This window comes from Eurytemora carolleeae, unplaced genomic scaffold, assembly GCF_000591075.1.
Source record: "Eurytemora carolleeae unplaced genomic scaffold, Eaff_2.0 scaffold874, whole genome shotgun sequence".
NCBI lineage: Eukaryota > Metazoa > Arthropoda > Copepoda > Calanoida > Temoridae > Eurytemora > Eurytemora carolleeae.
The window spans coordinates 78,190-103,951 of record NW_019396766.1 but is presented as its reverse complement, the minus strand read 5'-3'; the positions used below and the strand labels follow the sequence as shown (position 1 = coordinate 103,951).

The window sequence follows — 25,762 nt, the reverse complement described above, 5'->3', positions numbered from 1 at the left end:
TTAATCATTTCATTTAGACAACAAAATATACAGATAACCCAACGTTCTATGTATGATATTTAATATGTATTCTGTAAACCATCAGACTATCGTTTGTAAAAATTTTAAATATCACAAAGTTAATTAAAAGTAGCAAGAGTTAATTTAGTTATTAACAATTTATGTAAAAGTTAAATTTAAAAACCATAATTTTATTAGAATTTTCTAATTTGTATCGACTCTGTAAATAAGTTTTATGAAAAGAATTTTAGATGAATTATACAAATAATTTCATAATAATATGTAATATGCCACATAAATTTAGAAAATTAGAAAATTTAGAAAAATTAGTACTGTTGTCAATATTCTAAAATGTGTAGGTTGATAAAAAAATCAGGAAAAGTAATTTTTCAGATAATTATGAAATAAAATGGGACTAATTGACACCGTCAAGGAATTATTGGAAAACGTTTAAAAATTCAGAAAATAAAATAATAAAAAATTTTACTTTCCATTATTTCAATTTAATACGAAAATAATTAAAATTATATTTTCCAATTTGGAAAACAGGCAATTTTAACCAGGCTCATATTCGGGGCACATGGAGCACTGGCTGTTTACAGGTTTAAGAATATAAGAATAATTATTATTCTTATTATTATTATTATTATTATTATTATTATTATTTTATTTCCAGAATAGTTACACTGAAAGATGATCCCTACTACTGGTATCTAGCTATAACTATTCTACTGCTTGGTTTTGAAGGAATATTTACACTTACAATAAAGGTTGTTTATCTACAGATTCAATGTGTTATAAAATGACCATTCTGAATTTTAAAAAATTGCTAAAACATCAATCATTCTACTTTATATTGTTCATAATCGTAAATAATAATAAATATTTTTAAAATGTTCAGGAAACTCAAGAATGGAAATTCTTCTGTCCAAGTGTGTTTCTTTACTTAACAAGGTATATTCATCTTTCTATATATATATATATATATATAATGAGTTGGTTGAGCTCTCTGGTCCCTATTTCATTGCCAAACCATCAGGATTTGATGGAGCAGTGGTTAGCGTGTTTGATTCATAATCTAAGGATTCATTGTTCACCCGTCAACTGCAAAAATCAAATCTAATGAATAGAGCCATACTGATAAGTCCTAATAGGACGAAACATTGTATCTATGGATATATATATATATATATATTTATATATTTATATAATGTAGTAATCACGGAAATGTTCTTAGCCTGGTTTAAAATTTCCAAATAGAGTTAAATAATTTCTAAGGAAAACTTTTTTCTGGCAAAGCTGGGTTCCCAAGCTATTATATACAGTTAAATACAGTGATCTCTAATAAATGTAGTGTATGTCCTGATGGCTGATTGTGAAGTGTATGTTCTGCTATATGGCTGATTGTGTAGTGTATGTCCTGATGGCTGATTGTGTAGTGTATGTCCTGCTAAATGGCTGATAGTGTAGTGTATGTCCTATTATATGGCTGATTGTGAAGTGTATGTCCAGCTAAATGGCTGATTGTGTAGTGTATGTCATACTATATGGCTGATTGTGTAGTGCATATCATGATATATGACTATATGGCTGATTGTGAAGTGTATGTTCTGCTAAATGGCTGATTGTGTAGTGTATGTCCTACTATATGGCTGATTGTGTAGTGTATGTCCTGCTATATGACTATATGGCTGGATTGTGAAGTGTATGTTCTGCTAAATGACTGATTGTGTAGTGTATGTCCTGCTATATGGTTGATTATGTAGTGTATGTCCTGCTATATGGCTGACTGTGTAGTGTATGTTCTGCTATATGGCTGAGTGTGTAGTGTATGTCCTGCTATATGGCTGATTGTGTAGTGTATGTCCTGCTATATGGCTGATAGAGCTGGACAAGCTGGACACGAGATTACAGCAGAAGGAGAGCAGAGAGATGTTGCTCAGTGGAAACTATTCTACTTTTTCTACACTTCTATCAGACGGTAAGATTAGTAGCAAACCAATGCAATGGTAGTAAAGAATTCGTAGAAAATTGTAGGAGTAATAAAAAGAAGATATTTTAGAAGTAGATTAGTTACCGACAAATTCTTGGGGATGCAGAACTCTACCTCTACAGTTTGGAGACCACCGTTTCCAGTTCCCGTTCTTACTGGCCTCCGTAGATAACAGACAGATCTAACATTTAAAAGAAATAACTTTTACCGTACTTTCTCCTGTTCTTTCCAGGATTCCTAGTTCGGATTTGAGGAGAAAATAGATCCTCTACAGAGACTAGATTTTAGAAGCTTAAATCCGAGTAAAACCCAAACTCGGGCTTAGATAGAACCCAAGTCAGGATTGGTTCTGATTCGACCAATGGGAGACTGTTTAGCAAGATTTCTCTTTGTAGCAGACAGAATGCCGTCAGATCAGCAGTGACAAAGAGATGTAAATTTCTAAAATTCAAACTTAATGCAGATACATTATTTTCATCGTATGTTTATTTCATATATTTAATGAAACTTGACACCTCAAATAATTCCCGAGATTTTAAATGATTAAAAGATTTTACGAAATTTTCGATCATCACCTGCTGAAGACTCGAGCCTTAAAGAGAAAAACCTAAGATGGTTGGTTTTTACTAAACTCAAGGCCATCCCCGGGTCTTGACGTGAGCTTTACTTGGGTCTAAGCAGACGCAAAGACCCGATTTTACTACTCGAGTTTAAGCTTTTAAAATCTTATCTCAGGAGTTCCCCCCAAGTCTCTAGATCCATTGGAGGTGGAGACTGATGTGGATTTGACATAGGATATAGAGATATAGATATAGGACAGGGTTGATTTGGGTTCCTTATGAGTAGTTGATTTTCCACCTCCTCACGTCATGGTCAACCTAAGTAAGGCTGGCCAGTGGCCATTTGAAGAGATTATTTGTAGTGATGGCTAGGCAGGATTGACTAAACCTGAAGAAAACTGGTTTCCAGAATATCTTTCAGTAGGTTTAAGTTTTTGAAGTGCTGAGGAAATCATTGATGAACAAGGGAGACCTGAGGTGCAGGACAAGCAACTAGTAAGGCATCCATGATATTAGATGATTTTCTATCAACAAGACCAGGCATTCAACGAACCATTTCTGCCTTTTCTAAATCTGTATAACTAAACTTCTTAAGGAGGCGGAATTTCAGGACTGTGTATCTGATTCTCCTCTGGAACATTTTCAAAGAAATCTTATAGCTTGACTGCTATCTAACCAGGAAGAGCTGCTACGACACAATGATATTTGGTTTGTTGTGCAGTGTTATTGCGGATGGCAAATTGAGATTCTGCTTGCTGAAACCATATTTTAGCACCATGAGCCCAGAACTGGGGCAGTTTAAGAGAAACTGATATCTGTCATTGTGCTTCATTGTCGGGGTCACCACTTTAGAAGTAGATTAGTTAAGACAGATCTAACATTTATTAGCAATATATTTGTAGGTAATAAACTATTATGCAGGAGAACATATTGATCCGATGCAGGTTCGAGAACTACTGGATTTCCAATAGCATATATCTTTTCCCGTATTTTCTCCTTTTCCTTCCAGGATTCCTATTTCTAATTCAGAGAGGACAGAGAGTTACTTTAAAAAATATTCATTCCTGTTTCGAAGATTTTTTTATAATGAAGACGACATTTTCATATTTTCCAGGAATGTTCGAAAATCCAGCGTCAGCAGTGAAAACAAATTGTAAGCGAAATATTAATTTTAAAAAAGTAATTTGAAATATCAAGTTTATAAGAATGCATCGAAAGGCATTCGGCAGTTGTGGATTGTAATATCTGAATGAGTAATTTTGAATTTATTTGAATAACTTACGATCTACACTCTTGGGTGTTAGCCGTTTTTAAGCATTTTCCCTCATTAGACGCAATTCAGATAGAAGTAAAATTAGTAGTGATCGAGATCAAATTCTATTCGACGTAAATCTATATCCCCTTTCATTTTTCGCGAAAACTCCCTTTAAGAGGAAAACAACACTTTTTAAAACTCTAGGTTTTGTTAAATGATACAGAATTGAATCCTTGTATTATCTCCAGGTATGGTTGATGATACAGAGGATAGAATTGGATTTAACTCAACCCTAAACACTACACTAGATCTGAATGTTCTCAAAGATGTCGGGGTAACTATTCTGTTAACATAATTGTATGGTAACATGGATTAATATTTAGATAAGGATATCAAATATTGTAAAAAAAATTGAGAAAAAAATAAAGAAACCAATTTATAACTAGGAACTTTTATTGCGATGAACTTGAGCCATAAAGCTGAACTCCTTAAACTCATCAAAAAATTTTGACTTTACAAGATTTATTTGTTAAAGAGCGAAACCTGTTTCATCGAAAATGTCAAATCCTTTTTGCCCCAGCAAAACATCATGCAGTGGAAAATTTGAAGCAACATTTGTAAAAGAAAAAAATTGAAAAAATCGAAACCCATTCAGTAATTAACGATTGAAAAAAAACAGCGATAAAAATGTCAATTTTTCAGTTTTTTTTCAAAGTATCAGTATCAAAAGATGCATCTTGAACCGCTAAATACCGCCAATTTCTCCGTCTTATTTAGGACTAAAACTAGTTTTTTTGACACTCCGACAAATATTAATAAAAAAACCCGGATTTCTAAACTCAGTGCATTCAACACGGTTATTTTGATACCCTTGATACACATATAATTTATAGTGATTTGAAAAAAAAAATTAAAATAAATCTGAATGAGTTTGAAAATTTTAAGAAAAATTCTTGAATCTTCTTTAAAAATGAGTCAAAGAAGACTGGCGGATTTGAGCAGCATTTTTATCATAAAAGTGTCAAATAGTTTCATCCTTGGTTGGGAATTGTATCAGCTGATTCGAGTTAAATCATTGCTACGAGCTTTGACAAATAAGAGACGTGTTAATGTTGAAAATGGTTCAACTGTTGTATGGTTTGTCGCAAATACAAGAAAGTTTAATTATTGAATACAGCAATAAAAAGGTCGAATTAGCAGACTCGTTTGAATGCATATAAAGCATTTATTTCAGAAACATTTTGGATTTTAACTATTTTCTATTCTTATTAGATTCCAGTTGATCTATCCAATATTCCAATACAGGTTAGAGCAGATATTTTCAAAATAAAAAATCTCAAGGTCTTTGCCACAAACATAGATTTTCTAATTCTAATATCTTTTCAATCTGAAGCTTTGAAGGTTCAAACTTATATTATTTGATTTTACAGAATTCATGGTTTGAAATATCTTGGTTGCAAATCTAGTTTGTGGCAAATACTCAATTCCATTAAAAATTGTCACTTAGGACTTTACACATTGAAAAGTTGATTTTACTCTGCTTTAAAAAAAATAAAAAAAATAATTTCAGGTTGATAATGATACATATTTCAGGTTGATAATGATACATATTTCAGGTTGATAATGATACATATTTCAGGTTGATAATGATACATTAGTTCTTATTATTGAACAGTTTCTTATGCTTATTCTCATTATCGGGAGATGGATGTTACCAAAGGTAAAAAATTTTAGAACGGAATTTTGATTTTTCTGGAAAAATTCAAAACAAATCTGCTTTTAAAGAAAACTGTAAACTGTAAACTGTAAACTGTAAACTGTAAACTGTAAACTGTAAACTGTAAACTGTAAACTGTAAACTGTAAACTGTAAACTGTAAACTGTAAACTGTAAACTGTAAACTGTAAACTGTAAAAGCTGTAAAAGACTGTAAACTGTAAACTGTAAACTGTAAACTGTAAACTGTAAACTGTAAACTGTAAACTGTAAACTGTAAACTGTAAACTGTAAACTGTAAACTGTAAAAGCTGTAAAAGCTGTAAACTGTAAACTGTAAACTGTAAACTGTACAATAAAGGGTAACCTGACTCGTGATGAGCTGGCTCAAATTCTTCTCTGCTATATTGGGACTGCTGCGGATATTATTGAATTCTTTGATTCATTTAAGGTAAAAATATCTTAAACTTCTCCGGGTTAGTAGTTAGCATATACTATATGAATGAATGAATGAATGTCTAGGATGACAAGGTGAATACAAACAAGGTATTGTGTGTGGCTGTCCTGTCTATCTGGTCCTGGTCTTTGATGCAGTTCACCTTCGTCATCACCTCCTCCAAGGTCAGGTTTAAAGGGACAGTTTACGAAGTTTTAAAAACTTCAACAAACAAATCTCAAATCACGGTGATAACAAGGTTGGAGGATCGGGCATTATATTTGCATTAAATAAAAACCTTTTTATCTTTGGTTAATTTTTCAACCTTCACAGTTTGCAGTTAAAAAAAAGTAGAAAAACAGATTTTAAAATGACATTTTTTTCAACGAAACTAACAGGTGCACAAGTGATCAATTCAAAATCAATGAAAAAAAAGGATTAAAAGAACTGCAGACGTAGTTTTTTAATGATGGAATACTCCTTAATTTAAAACGATATCCTTCACACACTTATCTGAACAACATTGTTGAAGATATTGTCATTTTTATATCTTATTTATCGCATTAAATTCGGTCAATCTATATCCATAACTATGTCGAATTAGTTGATAAGCATTGTATGGATCAGTGCAGCCGAAACTACGGGAACAGTCCCTTTATGTAATTTTCTATTCCAGGAGAAACCTATAGACCTAAATGCATCGGCTTGTGAGAAAGCAAAGCAGATTTGTTGTAATGTTGATGTCTGGGGGATTCTTATAAATATCATACTTCAGGTACATATGTATAATATATATCAGTCCTATTAATAAAGTGGTTTGATGTCGTCTTTTTTTCAAGTTTAGAGTTTTGTATTTTCGCACTTTTAGGTTTTCGATATTCATATTAATCTTTTTAATTTGGTAGCTTTGCAACAGTGTGAAAACGAATCCCATTCGATTCAGCCGTTTTTAAGTTTTTAGTTATTAAAAATCTAACATCCAAAACAAATACCCATGAGTCCTATTGTTGCTGTACCAGTACAAGGATATACCGGTATAGTGTAATTATGCTGCATACACAGTAAACCCAGTATGTAGTGAACCCAGTGCATTTTATGCAACAAATGTAGGCTGGCAGGATTTATTTAAATATGCATACATTTTCTGATTAAACTTTGTTGTTGTAAAGGATGCTCCTTTCTTTGTATTCCGCTTGCTGTTAATCACCTACTACAAGCTCATCTCCTACATGAACATATTCTTCATCTGTAAGAACACCTTGGTCATCACATTACAGGTTTAAACAATTCATGTTTAAAAACGGATCCGGAAATCTAAAAAAATAAAATTGAAATTAAATGATTATCTTATGATTTTTAAAATGTGCAGCCTGCCAATTGTGCACTGTTTAAAGAAAGAAATTTGTAAACAATACCATTCTATATTGACATAACAAATTACTGAATATCTTCAGGCATTTAAAAAATCCAAAGAATGTAGAGGTAGTGTATTGACCACACTTTGGAGAGCTCAATATTGTGGAAACTTTGTTTTTGACTAAATAATATTGGACAACCTTACAATAACTAATTAAATATTATTATTTTAGTTCTACCGGCTGTTTGTTGTTCAGCTGGAAGCAGCTGAGGCAGCTGCTAAGGAAGCTGAAGGACAGAAAGGAAGATTATCTAAGAAGGGAACAGTAGGAGGGAAAGGGTAACATTTATTCATATTTTTAAAAAGTTTTTTTTTTAAATGAGATCTATTAAAAAGAAAAGTACCACCTCCGTAATTTATTCTGTCCCTTCCTTACAGATGAAAAGTGACTTGAATGCTACAAAAATTTATCTATGTATTGAGACCTGAGAACTTAAATAAATCTCTGCATTTTCTTGTTTGCCTGAGACGCATGCTAAATTTCAGATCACTAAAAAACAAAATATTTTAAAATATTAAGTTGTGGAGTTGGAACAGCAAGCATAAAAGAGAATATTATTAGAAGTAGAGTAGAGTCTGAAAGGTGAGTCGATTTATCAAAAAATCTAAACCGTAATTCTTTAGTTCTTGTACATTTTTGTTAAAAATTACTTTCTTTGTGCTGTTATTCTGACAACTTAATGCATTTTATATGGTGTCAGGTATTTTGTCAATAGCATTTTTTCCAAGGGCGACTTCGAAAGCAGCAACTTTCCTAAGGTTGGCCGGGTTAGGCCTTCTGATTCACCACAGGTTGCAGGGGGCCGAGTGCTGCGGCTAGTACAGAATTTGGATCTAGCCACTTGGGATATTGCACATTTGAGAAGTTACCACTTGGGAAAATACCCTTGGGAAGTTGCCGGTTGGGAATATACCTTAGAGAGAATACCTAACATCTTCTTTATTTACTTTAGGAATACAAGGAACCGTAGTGGGAGAGGATTCAAGGGTAGGAGGGAGAGTGAGAGAACTAAAGGAGAATATACAAGGGTAGAAACAGATAAAACCATCAGACTCAAGGAGGACGGTTCAAGAAGAAGAGAGAACGGTTCAAGAAGAAGAGAGGACGGATCAAGAAGGAGGGAGGAGGGATCAAGAAGGTTGAGGGATGAAAGCAGCAGATCTAGACAAGGTAGCTCGTCCAGGAGTAAGGGAGGTCAGTAACTCTAAAATTCTTCAAATAATTATAAAAATATTTATCCGACAAATATCAGGAGTTGTAAGAAGATTGGAGCGAGGTAGATCTAGAGGGTTGGATTCAACCAGAACTCTTTCTGAAGGATCATTCTATAGTAATCCTATAGAGTCCAGAGGTTAGTATACAGTATCCAGTATAGACTAGAGTTTATTTTCCAGTATCCAGTATACACTATAGTTCATTATCCAGTATCCAGTATACACTAGAGGTTAGTATTCAGTATCTAGTATAGACTAGAGTTTAATATCCAGTATCCAGTATACACTAGAGGTTAGTATCCAGTATCCAGTATAGACTAGAGTTTATTATTCAGTATCCAGTATCTAGTATAGGCTAGAGTTTATTATCCAGTATCCAGTATACACTAGAGGTTAGTATCCAGTATAAACTAGAGTTTATTATTCAGTATCCAGTATACACTAGAGGTTAGTATCCAGTATAGACTAGAGTTTATTATCCAGTTTCCAGTATACACTAGAGGTTAGTATCCAGTATCTAGTATAAACTAGAGTTTATTATTCAGTATCCAGTATACACTAGAGTTTATTATCCAGTATCCAGTATCCAGTATACACTAGAGGTTAGTATCCAGTATCTAGTATAGACTAGAGTTTATTATCCAGTATCCGTTATACACTAGAGGTTAGTATTCAGTATCTAGTATAGACTAGAGTTTATTTTTCAGTATCCAATATACACTAGAGGTTAGTATCCAGTATCTAGTATAAACTATAGGTTAGCATCCAGTATCCAGTATACACTAGAGGTTAGTATCCAGTATAGGTTAGAATCCAGTATCCAGTATAGACTAGAGTTTATTATCCAGTATCCAGTATACACTAGAGGTTAGTATCCAGTATCCAGTATAGACTAGAGTTTATTATCCAGTATCCAGTATACACTAGAGGTTAGTATCCAGTATCCAGTATAGACTAGAGCTTATTATCCAGTATCCAGTATACACTAGAGGTTAGTATCCAGTATATAGTATAAACTATAGGTTAGCATCCAGTATCCAGTTTCCAGTATATACTAGAGTAATTATCCAGTATCCAGTATAAACTAGAGGTTAGTATCCAGTATCCAATATCCAGAGGCCGAATTTAAAGAATTTGAGTCGCGGCTTAAATTTGAGACGCAGTTCAAATATGGTTGGGTTGGTTCCACTTAAAATTGTATTCAAGGTTTCAAGATCTTAGGCGGCGCTTGATTGAAACTGATTTTTAGTGGATTTGAGACGCGACTCAAATTCATTAAATTCGGACTCAGTATACACTAGAGGTAAGTATCCAGTATCCACTATAAACTAGAGGTTAGTATCAGTATTCAGCATACACTAGAGGTTACTATCCAATATACACTAGAGGTTAGAATCCAGTATCCAGTATACACTAGAGGTTAGTATCCATTATCCAGTATAAACTAGTTTAGTATCCAGTATCTAGTATACACTGGAGGTTAGTATCCAGTATCTAGTATACACTAGAGGTTAGTATCCAGTATCTAGTATACATTAGAGGTTAGTATCCAGTATCCAGTATAAACTAGAGTTTAGTATCCAGTATCTAGAGTAAAGTATTCAGTTTAAACTAGAGTTTAGTATCCAGTATCTAGAGTAAAGTATCCAGTATAAACTAGAGCTTAGTATCCAGTATCTAGAGTAAAGTATCCAGTTTAAACTAGAGTTTAGTATCCAGTATCTAGACTAAAGTATCCAGTATAAATTAGAGTTTAGTATCCAGTATCTAGACTAAAGTATCCAGTATAAACTAGAGTTTAGTATACAGTATCTAGAGTAAAGTATCCAGTTTACACTAAAGTTTAGTATCCAGTATCTGGAGTAAAGTATCCAGTATAAACTAGAGTTTAGTATCCAGTATCTAGAGTTTAGTATCCAGTATCTAGAGTAAAGTATCCAGTATAAACTAGAGTTTAGTATCCAGTATCTGGAGTAAAGTATCCAGTATCTAGAGTAAAGTATCCAGTATCTAGAGTAAAGTATCCAGTATCTAGAGTAAAGTATCCAGTATCTAGAGTAAAGTATCCAGTATCTAGAGTAAAGTATCCAGTATCTAGAGTAAAGTATCCAGTATCTAGANCCCGGCCCCTCCCTGAGAAAGATAAAAAATTCAATTAAGGGTTGCTGTACTTAGCAGCGGGTTGAGGTGTAATGTTCCAATAAAGATATGATGAGATTTCTCCCTTTCTTCATAATATTCATTCATTCATTCATTATTCTAGTTTTATCCTTGTACTTTACATTTATTCATTCATTCATTATTCTAGTTTTATCCTTGTACTTTATAATATTCATTCATTCATTCATTCATTCATTCATTCATCTATTCATTTATTCATCCTTTCATTCATTATTCTAGTTTTATCCTTGTATTTTATGATATTCATTCATTCATTCATTCATCCATTCAATCATTATTCTAGTTTTATCCTTGTACTTTATAATTTTCATGCATTCATTCATTCATTTATTCATTCATTTTATAATTAACCTATTCTTTCATTTATTATTCTTGTTTTATCTGTGTACTTCAGAAAATTTAATCATTCTTTCATTCATTTTTCTAGTAAAATCTAAGTAGTTAAGAGTATTAATTAATTTTTTTATTTATTCATTATTCTACCCGCAATCGCATATATTTATTTACTTAAGTTCTATTTATATTTTTTAATATATGAACTTGGTTTGGTTTTTTTATCGTTAACATGATAAAAGATTGAGATTAAGATTTACAAATTCACAAAACTTTCAAATTCTTTTTTGTTGTTGTTAAGGTTACCTACTGCATGGGGAACCAGATTCTAGACTTGTTTTAAAGGACTCACAATGGACTTACAGGAAGGTGGGTTGTAAATGTAGAACATGATTTTAACTATTTTTACTCAAACCTTTTGTATGTACAAGATAACCTGTACAGTGTACATGATAGCCTATACAGTGTACATGATAACCTGTACAGTGTACATGATAACCTGTACAGTGTACATGATAACCTGCACAGTGTACATGATAACCTGTACAGTGTACATGATATTCATTACAGTGTATATGCTAACCTGCACAGTGTACATGATAACCTGTATAGTGTATATGCTAATCTGTACAGTGAACATGCTAACCTGTACAGTGTACATGATAACCTGTACAGTGTACATGATAACCTATACAGTGTATATGCTAACCTGTACAGTGTACATGATAACCTGTACAGTGTATATGCTAACCTGTACAGTGTACATGATAACCTGTACAGTGTACATGATAACCTGTACAGTGTACATGATAACCTGTACAGTGTACATGATAACCTGTACAGTGTACACGATAACCTGTACAGTGTATATGCTAATCTGTACAGTTTACAATGTAACCAGTACGGTGTAAAAGATAACCTGTACAGTGTACAGTATAAAAAAATACCTGTACGTACAAGATAACCTGTAAAGTGTACAAGAAAAACTGTAAAGTGTACAATATACCCTGTAAAGTGTACAAGATAACTTGTACAATGTTCAAGATACCCTGTACAGTGTACAAGATAACCCTTAAAGTGTACAAGATACCCTGTACAGTGTAAAAGATACCCTGTACAGTGTACAAGATACCCTATACAGTGTTCAAGATACCCTATACAATGTTCAAGATACCCTGTACAGTGTACACTATTCAGGGCGAGATGAGAAGAAGTAAACATAAAGCAGACAGAAACCAAACTGAGGTATTTTACTATACATAATATAATGTATTTTTTAAAGTAAATCTTTCTATATCTATTTATCCACTATCTAGAATTAGGGTTTCCAACGCAAGTGGATTTTACTTGCGCGCAATTGCAAGCCCTTGCGCGCAAGTGAATTTAATTGCCCGCAATTCCGTAATAATTGCGCGCAAATAAAAGCAACGGAATTGAGCCCAACTTTCTTGCGTCGCGTTTGTGTTTCAATTTTTTGATAAAATTCAATTTAAACCTTATGGCACGCAATAAATGCAATTAATTATTGCGCAATTCCTTTCATTATTGGCATACAATAAACTGAACTTCACTAACATTTCAATCTCAAATGCTAAGAAAATTGAATTTAAACGTATTCTTTTGTTTTAAAATATTCATGTACAGCATGATAACCAGAAAACTCTGGCATAGGAAGACGACAGTTTAGACTCAAGCAGACCCATGTAACTGAATGGGTGATTTTATAAATTACTAATTATTTTTGTTTGACTTGTATCTACATCAAATACACTGTGATGTCTTTCTGTACCATAGTTTTCTGGTTCTCACTTTAGCAAAATATCTAATTTTGATTAAACGAACCTTACAATTTTAACCAAGAAAAGTTTCCATTTTAATGTTTATCCAATTTGAACAAATGAAAAATGTATCGTATTAATTTGTTAATTATTAGCTTAACCACAAAAGACTTTAAAATTTGAAAACTGTTGAAATAAGTGACACTCGGGCCTCGATTATTTTAAATCAACAGAGATATTTAATTCCATTCTTGTATCTGCTGCATAAATTTGTAAGTCGAACAGTTAAAATTATTGATTTTAGATAGAAAAGCTATTCCGCGAATATGTAATTGCTTCCTTTTTCACAATTATAGCGCAATTGCGTGCAATGAAAAAGCGCAAACGTAAGCAACCATTGCGCGCAACGGAATTCCGATTGGAAACCCTATCTAGAATATAGATGGTATAATCCATCTATCTATATATATCTATATATTTATCTATCTAGAATGTAGATGGTATAATCCATCTAGAAGATGAATATCTCGACTCCCAAGATACAGAGGATGAAGACACACTAAAAGGGAATTTTTCAAACAAAAAATAAAAAAAATATTTAAGAAAGTCCGAACCCTAGGTTAAACAAAAGTTTTATCGAATATATTTACCAATTTCTTGTTTGGAAAATTTCAGATTTTAAAACCAGCATTTTTTCTCCAGATGAACTCTCCATGCTTAAAAGGAAATTATCGTGAAAAAGTTTAATGAAGTCATAAACCTGTAAACTGGTTTCTTGCTTTAGCAAATCATTTAATATTTCTTTAAAAGACTTTATTTAAGGCATAAGCTTTTCCTCAAACCTCAGATGCCAGATTAAAAGATCGTTAGGTCGTCATTAAAGGGAGTGTTCGCGAAAAATGAAAGGGGGTATAAGCCTACGGCGATAAATAATCGCTTCTAATTTTACTTCTCTCTGTTGCGTCTATTTGGAGAAAATTGTTAAAAACGTCTCAAACCGAAGAACGCATTGTCCATACAAATTGAGGAAGTTGGAAAATCAAACAAATCATTTTGATATTAAATCCTGAAGTCATCGATAATTTTTCAATGCAATTGTATATAGTAAATATTTACCAATATTTTTTATTTTTTCAAATTAATATTTCGCTTAAAACTTGTTTTCACGACTGGCACATTCCCGTAAAATATGGAACATGTCGTCTTCATTATAAAAATCCTCAAAACAGGAATGTATGTTTTCAAAAGTAACTCTTGGATCATAAAAAGTAAAAAATATTATGAAATATCAACTATATACGACTGTAGGTTGTAATATCTGAATGCTTTGTTTGGAATCAAATTGATTTTGTAACGATCTAAGTCGTATGTTTAAACTTTCTCAATTTGTAAGGAATCTATGTGCGTTGTTTGAAATTAAATTGTTTTTGTTACGATCCGAGTCGTACGTTGCAACTTTCTCATTTTGTAAGGAATTTACGTGCTTTTTATGGAATTAAATTGATTTTGTTACGATCCGAGTCGTATGTTGCAACTTTCTCATTTTGTAAGGAATCTGTGTTCTTCGGTATGAGACGTTTTTAACAATTTTCTTCTTATAGACGCAACAGATAAAAGTTTAAGATTAGTAGCGATCAAAAGCGATTATTTAGCCTATACCCCCTTTCATTTTTCGAGAAAACTCCCTTTAAAGTCTCATCTTTTTTAGGTATAAAACCAAAGTGATTAAATTTAATCACTTTGGTATAAAACAAGAAATGGTCACGGTACATTAATAATTGAATTTAAAGTTAAAAGTGACATAAAATAAGTCAGATGAATTATTTTGGTAAAAAAAACGTTAAGTCAGGTTAACACATGTTGAACTGTAAAATAATGATAATAATTAAAATAAAGACCCGAAAAAGATGGCTCCGAAGAAACTGATACTGATCCTCTTCTCATGCTCAATGGTAAACAAATAAATGTGTACGGTTTGTAACTAGTAAATAGTAGAATTATTGATGGCGTATTAAAAAATGTAAACAAACCAATGTGTTCGGTATGTAACCAGAAAATAGTAGAATTATTGATGTTGTATTAAAAAATGTAAACAAACCAATGTGTATGGTATGTAACCAGAAAATAGTAGAATTATTGAAGTCGTATTAAAAAATGTAAACAAACCAATGTGTACGGTATGTAACTAGTAACTAGTAGAATTATTGATGGCGTATTAAAAAATGTAAACAAACCAATGTGTACGGTATGTAACCAGAAAATAGTAGAATTATTGATGTTGGCTTTCATTATATTAAAAAATGCAACTACTAAGTTTGTAAATATAGTTTATTTTCATAAACGTACATTTTTAGACTTACAAATAAAAAATCCTTGGCGATATTTCTTAATCAAAAGAAAGGTAGACGACGGGAATAACTTCCAGCTAGGGCTGGACGTTGTTCTTATTAGAACAATCGTTCTTTCATAAGAACGAACGGAACTATCAAGTACGATCCCATCGTTCCGAAAAAAAGAACGAAACACAAAGAACGCATTCTTAAAAATATTGGAAGGGAACACAGAAGAACGGAACGGAACGAATATTAGCTTAAAAGAACTTATTCTTATTATCAAGAACTCGTTATAATTCAGGAATGCATTTTAATGAGGAATGTGTTCTAAATCATCTAGAAATAATTAAAAGACCCCCCCCCCTTCTCCTGCCTCCCTCTCTCGGGAGGGAGGGGAGATTTAGGTTGAAAGAAATTGTTTTCTATAATTTATTTATATATCTTTTTAATATTATTAAAATATTGATTATGAAAAATAAGTATTTTTTTAAATCGAATTGTGCACCCCCCCCTTTTTTAGATAAACCTGGATTTCAGTACTTACACGCATCATACATTTTCAGGATTTATGACCCCCGCCCCTCTCCCAGCTTCACAAAAAATATACATTTTTACTATTTTAACAACCTCTTTTCTATAAAACTTTTGTCTGGGACACCTCTAAAGTAAACCCCCCCCCTCCCCCCTCCTATCTTCTTGACTAAGAACGGAACGGGGGATGGAACCGTTCTTTGACTAAGAACACCAAGAACGGAACAGAACAGGATATTTGTTCTTAGACTAAGAACGGAACGGAACGACAACGGAACAATTGGAAAAAAAGGAACGAGAACAGAACGATCTAGCTTAAGGCGCACGTTCTAGAACGGAATGGAACGATTAAAAAAGTAGGAACGTGCCCAGTCTTACTTCCAGCGTTTTCTGGTTACAATCGTACCATACTTTATCTTAGAGTTGGCGTCCCTAGGACAAAGATATCATTAAAAACCAAATTATGATTTTTTTTTCAAACTCTGTGAATAATGCATTCTAAAGAGCAAAAATAAATCATGATACTTTACCTAATATTTTTAAATTATCTTTCGAGTTGTTTTGAATTCATCAACGAATCTTATTATCAAAATTCTAGGATTTCTAAAATGTTGTCTGTCTTTTTCAGAATAATCTGAACTTTTCCGAAATAATATAGATTAGTGTAATCACTGTCCTTTATATAGAAAACGATAGTGGACCCTATTTGAAAAGCTCTGATTGCGGTTAATATGTTTTTCATTTAATTAAACGTTGTCTGTTATCAACTGTGAAATATTAAAAACTACTTTAATACTGTAATCTAATCTAATCTAATCTAATCTAATCTAATCTAATCTAATCTAATCTAATCTAATCTAATCTAATCTAATCTAATCTAATCTAATCTAATCTAATCTAATCTAATCTAATCTAATCCCATTATATTTACAGCGCAAGGATCGCAGGACTCTAAAGCATTAAAACGGCAAAGAAGGTAAATTCTATTTCACGTTGTATTGAAAACCTATGAATTATGTTTGAGATGTGAATCATATACTAGACAAAGATTATACCTCAAGTATTACTGTATCTGTGACTGTGCTCCCCCTATCTCTTTCTGTATCCCTTGTACCTCTAACCGTATCTCATGTATCCCTGTTCTCTAGCTGAATCTCATGTAACTCTGAGTGAATCCCCTATATATATCTCTTAATGTATCTCTTGTATCTCTATCTGTATCCCCAGTATCCCTTGTATCTCTGACTGTATCCCCTGTATCCCTTGTATCTCTGACTGTATCCCCTGTATCCCTTGTATCTCTGACTGTATCCTCTGTATCTCTGTATTTCTGACTGTATCCCCTGTATCCCTGTATCTCTAACTGTGTCCCCTGTATCCCTGAATCTCTGACTGTATCCCTTGAATAAAATGAGTATAATTGATGATATATTAACATAAAATGAAAATATCTAGATAAAAGCCCACTAACCTACCACAATTATGCTAAATATATATTTTAACCTTCTACTCGTCCTTTAACACCTTCAGTATACAGTACACTATACTTCAGGGGGATACTTATACTCGTCCTTTAATATCTCAAGTGTATACTTTACTTCAGGGGGATACTTAAACTCGTCCTTTAACATCTCTAGTATACACTATACTTCAGGGGAATACTTTAACTCGTCCTTTAACATCTCTAGTATACACTATACTTCAGGGGGATACTTATACTCGTCCTTTAACATCTATAGTATACACTATACTTCAGGGGGATACTTATACTCATCCTTTAATATCTCTAGTATACACTATACTTCAGGGGAATACTTATACTCGTCCTTTAATATCTCTAGTATACACTATACTTCAGGGGGATACTTATACTCGTCCTTTAATATCTATAGTATACACTTTACTTCAGGGGGATACTTAAACTCGTCCTTTAACATCTCTAGTATACACTATACTTCAGGGGAATACTTTAACTCGTCCTTTAACATCTCTAGTATACACTATACTTCAGGGGGATACTTATACTCGCATCTCTAGTATACACTATACTTCAGGGGGATACTCACACTCGTCCTTTAACATCTCTAGTATACACTATACTTCAGGGGGATACTTATACTCGTTCTTTAACATCTCTAGTATACACTTTACTTCTATACACTAGGAATCAAATAGAAAAAAATACTTCCCTTATTGGAAGAATAAACTTTTTTGATATTATCTATACAATAATGTGATAATTTTAGACTTCTTAACTCTGGATCAAAGGGAAGCTGTGGGTCAGGTTCTGGTTCACAGGAGACTACTCCCAGGTATATCATGTTCTCCAGGGTAGCTAGGAATCAGGTTCAGGATACCAGGAGACTACTCCCAGGTATATCATGTTATCCAGGGTAGCTAGGAATCAGGTTCAGGATACCAGGAGACTACTCCCAGCTATATCATGTTATCCAGGGAAGCTAGGAATCAGGTTCAGGATACTAGGAGACTACTCCCAGGTATATCATGTTCTCCAGGATATCTAGGAATCAGGTTCAGGATACTAGGAGACTACTCCCAGGTATATCATGTTATTCAGGGTAGCTAGGGATCAGGTTCAGGATACCAGGAGACTACTCCCAGCTATATCATGTTATCCAGGGTAGCTAGGAATCAGGTTCAGGATACTAGGAGACTACTCCCAGGTATATAATGTTCTCCAGGATATCTAGGAATCAGGTTCAGTATACCAGGAGACTATACTCCCAGGTATATCATGTTATCCAAGGTAGCTAGGGATCAGGTTCAGGATACCAGGTGACTACTCCCAGATATATCATGTTATCCAGGGTAGCTAGGAATCAGGTTCAGGATACTAGGAGACTACTCCCAATTTATCATGTTCTCCAGGATATCTAGGAATCAGGTTCAGGATACCAGGAGACTACTCCCAGGTATATCATGTTCTCATGGGTAGCTAGGAATCAGGATCAGGATACCAGGAGACTACTCCCAGATATATCATGTTATCCAGGGTAGCTAGGAATCAGGTTCAGGATACCAGGAGACTACTCCCAGGTATATCATGTTCTCCAGGAATAGGCTATTTGGTATACCCTGAAATTACCCAAAAAAGTGAACGGTCCCTTCCAGGATACTTTTCAAGTATATCATGCTCTACAGGTAACTTGGAATAAGTTTTTTTAGTTTTAAATTTTCATATTATTGCAGAGGAGCACAGTTTCTTCTGTCGTCTTCATTCTCTGTAGAATCCGAACCAAGGTGATCAATTTGAAAAATTGTAATTAGTCATTTATAGATATATTTTGGAACGGATAACTATATATTAAAACATATTATCTTCTATTTAATAAAGCTCTTCGCTCATATATATATATATGTGTATGTATTTATGTATATATTTATATGTCAGCTATCGCCGGCCAAAATGATTGACCTAAAGGGCAGACAATGTTTAGGGAACCGTTAAGTAATATAGGCTAAAATGTTAGATTTTTGTTTTATGTCAAAATCGGATTTTTTATTCCAAACATCGATTTAAAAAAATTCGATTTAAAAATATTCATGGGCAACGCTGAGCCCTTCAGCACTAAAGTATATCTATATAATAAAGCTCTTCGCTCATTTTTATGGACGGAATGGGCTTAAATTATTTTAGGGAACCCATGAAGTGCCCGGCGTTGCCCGTGAAATTTTCGAGTTTTTTTAAATTATGAAATTTAATTTCTGAAAAAAAATCTATTTTTTAGCTTATATTACGGTGTTACCCCCATGGGTTTCCTCAAAAAAAATTAAGCCAATTTGGTCGGGTCGTTTGGCCAATTATAGCAAATGTTTTTTATGAATAACATGACTGAAACAGTTTGACCTATTTCAACTGCAGTGGGGACATAAAATAGGAAGACGACTGGAAACCTCAAGTTATTATATTAACTAGTCCATTGAACATAAACCATAACAAATGTTCAGTAAACACAGCTCAATATCAGTTGATTAGTTAATTTCAAAGCTACTGGTAAAAGGTAAAAATATTTGGTTTATAACATCCAATACAAAAAAATTGCGTTAATGTCGTCTTTCTATTCCACAGTTTTATTAGCATTAAACATGTCGGTTTCACTGTATGCCATTCGTTTAAATTACGTCCTGGACATTTAACTTTATTTGTAGACCTGGTAAAAGACAGGATACTGGATATTCAACTATATATTTGTAGACCTGGTAAAAGACAGGATACTGGATATTCGACTATATATTTGTAGACCTGGAAAAAGACAGTATACTGGATATTTAACTATATATTTGTAGACCTGGCAAAAGACAAGATACTGGATATTCAACTTTATATTTGTAGACCTGGTAAAAGACAGGATACTGGATATTCAACTATATATTTGTAGACCTGGTAAAAGACAGGATACTGGATATTCAACTATATATTTGTAGACCTGGCAAAAGACAGGATACTGGATACTCAACCGCTTCCTCAGAATCAAGACCATCTAAAGTAGTGCAGGTTAAGAAAATAAGAATAAAAACATTAAATGGAAAATTATTAATTTGAAATTTTCAGAATATATTTGAGGAGGAAAGTACAACTAACAGTTTTGATAGAGAAAATGAGGTAAGTAAAAGGTGCACACAAATATCAAAATTTAATTAATTATTGAATTCCATAGGTTAGAGAACTAAGGAATATGAGCGAGGAAGGATCAGAATACAGAGAACTAAGGTTTTTTTTTTGGTAATTTTTTTTTATTCAAAAAAAATGTTTGTTTATTCTAGAAATGGAAGTGAGAGTGACGAAACTGTTACATCTGGTGCTAGGAGTACAGTTAGGTAAAACAATGTAAAAATAAGAGAGATGCGAAATATATCTATAAATAATTCTACTTGTAATAAAATGGAGTCCAAATGAGTCATTGGTACAACATCTATGACCAATCTGCAGACACAATCAAAACCATTTATCATAAAGGAATTTAATATTATCCACAAACTCATATTTGCAGCCTGCTGCCTAGGGTTTCGAGCAAAAAAAAGAAAATCGTTTCGCGAAAAAAGTTTTCGAGAAATTGTTGCTTATTTTTTTTCTTACGAAATTCCGCAATATTCATTTTCGCGAAAAAATACGAAAGATAAGTTTTCGTTCGCTGGAAACCCTACTGCTGCCTGATGGTGTAAACCTTTTATATTTCATAATTAGATTATTTGATCTAACAGAATCCATAGCTTTGAAATATCTTAGGTCGATAACATTGGGTTGAAAGATTTAGGGATTATAGAGTTTGTGACAAAGACTCAATTCCTTTACGAAATTTTGTTTAGACTAAAAAATATTTACAAATCTGAATTTTAAAATAGTTTTTGTATAAAAATATTTTGATAAAAAATATCGAGATTTCAAAGAAGACTGTGCAGAATTTATTCAGTTTTCGTCTTTGTGCATACATTGGTGTCTCCCTGGAGTTAGCCTGCATGTAAAAACTAAATATTTTGTTGTAGAAGTTCCAAATCATCCAGCGGGGTTCTTTACTCTGTTGGAAGGTACAATATTTTAAACTTATCGTGATAATTTACTAACTTTCTTGAAGAGACTGAAGACATAATTTCAAGTGCCCCAACATAATGGCCCATTATGAAGTTGATGAAGGATGAATCAAATATTTAGTAGAAAATAGATTTTAATAAAAAAGAGACTGAAATTGAGTTTTACTTCATGGCACTCTTCAACTATACAGAGGGTCACTTCATGGCACTCTTCAACTATACAGAGGGTCACTTCATGCCACTCTTCACCTATACAGAGAGTCACTTCATGCCACTCTTCAACTATACAGAGGGTCACTTCATGCCACTCTTCAACTATGCAGAGGGTCACTTCATGCCACTATTCAACTTTACAGAGGTTCACTTCATGCCACTCTTCACCTATACAGAGGGTCACTTCATGCCACTCTTCAACTATACAGAGGGTCACTTCATGCCACTCTTCAACTATACAGAGGGTCACTTCATGCCACTCTTCAACTTTACAGAGGGTCACTTCATGCCACTCTTCAACTATACAGAGGGTCACTTCATGCCACTTTTCAACTATACAGAGGTTCACTTCATACCACTCTTCAACTATACAGAGGGTCACTTCATGCCACACTTTAACTTTACAGAGGTTCACTTCATACCACTCTTCAACTATACAGAGGGTCACTTGAAGTTACGTCTTCAGTCCATTTAAAATTTCTGCAAAGCATAATTTTAAATGTTTTTATAAATAACAATATTTATCTTAATTATTATTACACTCTGTATTATTAAGGCGAAGTGTTATATCTGGTGCTGGGTATAGAGGCTATTCAGCAACTGATCTCAGCATCTTTGCCGCTAAAACAGCAGCTCATCAGGAATATACAGACAAAGGCATTATATCAAGAATTTGGGATTTCTTTAAATTGACTGTAGACATAATGCTAAGTGAACCTCCATTTGTAGAGTGGCATGTCCTATTCACAACAATACCTTTTAAATAGTTTGTATTGTCACAGAAACTAAAGTTCTCATTGGAATTCTTTTAGACCCTGTTACACATTAGATATTCAGGATTTTAGGAATTCTGGTTCCATTGGGTAACCACATTATAGTGTAAAACTCAGTTTAAAAAAATTGATAATCAAACTAGAAGTTTTTTAATGGATAAATTGTTGTGAATCAGACAGTGAAATTCCACTCTAAAGATTTTTTACCTCAATAAAAAAGTTTCTTCCTTTATAAACAAATTTTTAGAATTAGTATTATCAAATTCCCCTTACTTAATAGCTTTCCTGAATTTTAAAATGATTTCAATGAATGATAAAGAACTGTAAAAAACAAGGCTGAACTCGCAGAGCGAGTGTGACAACGGCACGCGGCAGTTTTCGTCGTCTTCTTCCTTTTTATCATAATAACGATGGTTGTTATGGTTATTATTTACGGTGGCATACAACAGGTCAATAGAAACACTCCTAAATCTGAACTTTTAACAGTCGGACTTCCTGACAAAGAAGCATAACTATTTGTAAACGGAAAACTTTTAATTGCACAAAAAGTCTAAAAATTCATAAACTTGTCAGGTAACTATTAATAAAAGCTAAAAAAATTTCAGGAGGGGCTTGTCCTTTCTATTCATGAGACTATTGTTGATACCAGTAAACGTAATCGTAGGTAATTGAACAAATAACATATATATTATATATTTGAACCACAACTTATGATTCTATTACATACTTATTAATGGTTTTATATGTATTAAATTATATATATTTGTCGAATACGAAAATGAAACAGTAAAATTATGACTCCTCACCGACTAAAAACTACCTCTTGATCAAATTAAAAAAAAGTAGGTAAAAAAAAAACAAAATACGAGGCCGACAAATAAAAATATGCAAGGGAATTAATTACAGAAAATTCTAAGTTTCTCATTCCTATATTTTGGCAACCTGAAGGTTATCAGTTCCTTGAGATTAATTTTTAAACTGTTTCAGTTTAGCTAATTTGAGAAACCAGACATTTTCACAGGAGAAACTAAACTTATTTTATTTTTTGATAATTCGAAAATCTTCTCAAGTTCTGGTTTTGATTTAAGTGAGGTTGTGATTATACATCTGGGAGAATATATTTAGAGGATTCTTGATTAATTTAACTTTTTATAAATTCTTCTCCAAAGAGTTAAAAAATTTGCATAAAACTTTATCATTGAGGTATTTTGACAACAAAAAGTAAAGATTTAACTTCTTTTTTCTGGAAGAGGTAAAAAAATCAGAAATTTTATCTGAACTTATTTACTGAACTATTTTAAAATCTTATTTTTTTATTTTTAAACCAATCAATAAGTTTTGTTTGAGCAGAGTTCTGTTCACCAGATAAATATAAAGGATAAAGGAGGGACTCATCAAGGTAAATATTTTAAAAACAAAAATAAATAAAAAAATTAAAAATCTATAAAAAATATATTTAAAGGGCTGCTGCATAATGAAAAACATAAAAATTACTCAGGTAAATTTTTTTTTCAAAAGGCTAATTTTTATATCTATAAGTAAGTAAAACCTGATGTTGAACCGATATTTTCATATAAAAATATTTTCTTTAAAGAACAAAACAAAAATTGAAGCCTTTCTACGAAATGAGAAATTTACTCCATAAAAATGTGTTTAGAATTGAATACAACACAGTCCACTACTGTTCCTGGTTCAATAAAAAAAGAGATGAAAATCATGAATAAATCAATTAATCCTGAATTACCCATCAATAAAACCCAAATTACAAGAAAACCCAATCCTCAAGAGGAGGTTCAAACCCCTGAAAGGGTAGAAATAACTGAAAAAGGTATTATTTTATAAACGGGATTGTTAAAGTAAAATTAATCGAATGTTCTATGACAGGAACAGAAATTGTTGACATTAGTTTACCCACTGAAATGGAAAATGCGGAAACCAGACAAAAAGAAAGCAGAGAGAAGAAAATCCAACATGGCGGATATTTTCCCAGTTCTCAAACAGAGATCTGGGTAACTAATGACATTGCAAATGGACTGGAAAACAATTTGGAATTGAAGTCAGGTCCTAGTTTTCAATCACCAGGAAAGCTCTCAATACTTTAAGAAAAGATTTTAAAAATTATTTTCATTTCAAAAATGATTAAAATTATAAAATTTATTAAACAAGAAAAATCGTCAATCTTTCTAATGTAGTATAAAAAGTTATTTTCCAAAATCAGGAAATAACGACCGAACGAAAGTTATGCGTTTTTTAAAATATGAAACAGTACTGATGTTGTTTAGACGCAGCAGAAGAAAGTACAGGAGATAATTTCCTAAATAGATTCTCTACATTTGCGCCAAAACTAAAATTAGCTAAAGGTATAAAGTTGATCAAAATATCTTTGCAGTTCTTTGATATTTCTCCTTCTAGATTCAGTTCCATCCTCTATAGAAACCAGTTCTAGTGCTCCTACCACACTTCAAGATATATCCCAACTAGAAAACCAACTTTTAGGTAGGCATTTAGGAATCATTTTAGGAGATAATTGATGTAAATAATTCTGTTTGCCATTTAATTTTATAATCAATAATAATCAGTATTTTCTTATACATCATGCTACATACAGTTATAAAATGGCAGTTTAATCAGATTTGCTGGAGAAAATGGAGGAGAGCTATAGAACAAAAAATTTAACTGAAAGCTAGAACATCTTAGTTCGAATACAACTAGGTTCCTAATCATGAAAAGCTGGACTTTTATGATCCACTCATATCTAATTAATGTAAAGATTATTTTAATGCTTAAAGGGACCACCTGCCTAGGAAACCCTTTTTATGGTGTTGTAGTAATTTATAACTTTAGTCCTGTCAATCTTACTAATGGATAGAAATCTGTGAATACTTTTAAAAAAGTAAATAAGTTGATTAAATGAAAGATTTAATAATACCTTTTTACTCTTGAATATTATTACAATTGTTTTGACGACCTGTACCATGCCAAAAATAATTCTCAATTAAAAGAAAGTTAGAATCTCTTTTTGTCACTGAATTTAATAAACTTTTTGACTTGGCTTACATTCAGCAATGATACTGATGTAAAAGTAAACCTATTATTTTGTTTAGGCTTTAAAGGGTTTTCTTAGTAGGTATTCTTTAAAAGAAATTGTTAAAAATATATTATAAAACTTAACTTTTAACAGCTTTAGAAATGAACACATTTCACATTTTTGTAAATAAAAGAATTAGAATTTTCAATAATGGTGAAACTAGTTGGATTTAATTCAAAATATATTTGTTCCAATTGTAAAAATTATTTAAAAGCAGGACACAGACTACATTGTCTAACTGTCTGTAAGGAATTTACCCGACCCGCCCTCCCCCCATCCTTACAGACGTTGTTTTGTCCTAAAAATATTACCCCTCCTCTTTGTATAATAGTATTCTATTTTATATCTGTATATTTAAAAGTAAATAAAAAATTGATTTCATTAGACTTT

The 25,762-nt window shown here is 32.5% G+C and overlaps 2 protein-coding genes across 2 annotated transcripts; both read left to right on the top strand.

Moving 5' to 3' along the window:
- Nucleotides 1–351: 351 nt before the first annotated feature.
- On the top strand, nucleotides 352–22,703 carry LOC111708415 (uncharacterized). The gene is made up of 31 exons (XM_023481775.1): nucleotides 352–381; nucleotides 550–602; nucleotides 677–770; nucleotides 902–954; nucleotides 1,860–1,981; nucleotides 4,057–4,142; nucleotides 5,081–5,113; nucleotides 5,448–5,528; nucleotides 5,886–5,975; nucleotides 6,047–6,145; nucleotides 6,637–6,735; nucleotides 7,130–7,237; nucleotides 7,550–7,656; nucleotides 7,898–7,960; nucleotides 8,331–8,572; nucleotides 8,631–8,729; nucleotides 11,408–11,475; nucleotides 12,304–12,351; nucleotides 13,375–13,450; nucleotides 13,560–13,608; nucleotides 14,781–14,836; nucleotides 16,682–16,724; nucleotides 17,995–18,060; nucleotides 18,959–19,009; nucleotides 20,195–20,264; nucleotides 20,322–20,372; nucleotides 20,428–20,480; nucleotides 20,534–20,587; nucleotides 21,254–21,295; nucleotides 22,068–22,152; nucleotides 22,620–22,703. Exons 1-31 carry the CDS (start codon nucleotides 352–354, stop codon nucleotides 22,641–22,643), a joined length of 2,295 nt encoding a protein of 764 aa, XP_023337543.1. The 3' UTR covers nucleotides 22,644–22,703.
- On the top strand, nucleotides 22,647–25,762 carry LOC111708407 (uncharacterized). The gene is made up of 10 exons (XM_023481769.1): nucleotides 22,647–22,733; nucleotides 22,890–22,948; nucleotides 23,272–23,305; nucleotides 23,635–23,683; nucleotides 23,747–23,782; nucleotides 23,942–24,112; nucleotides 24,169–24,366; nucleotides 24,567–24,644; nucleotides 24,697–24,780; nucleotides 24,916–25,762. The coding sequence occupies exons 1-10, from the start codon at nucleotides 22,695–22,697 to the stop codon at nucleotides 24,969–24,971; spliced, it is 804 nt and encodes a 267-aa protein (XP_023337537.1). The 5' UTR covers nucleotides 22,647–22,694; the 3' UTR covers nucleotides 24,972–25,762.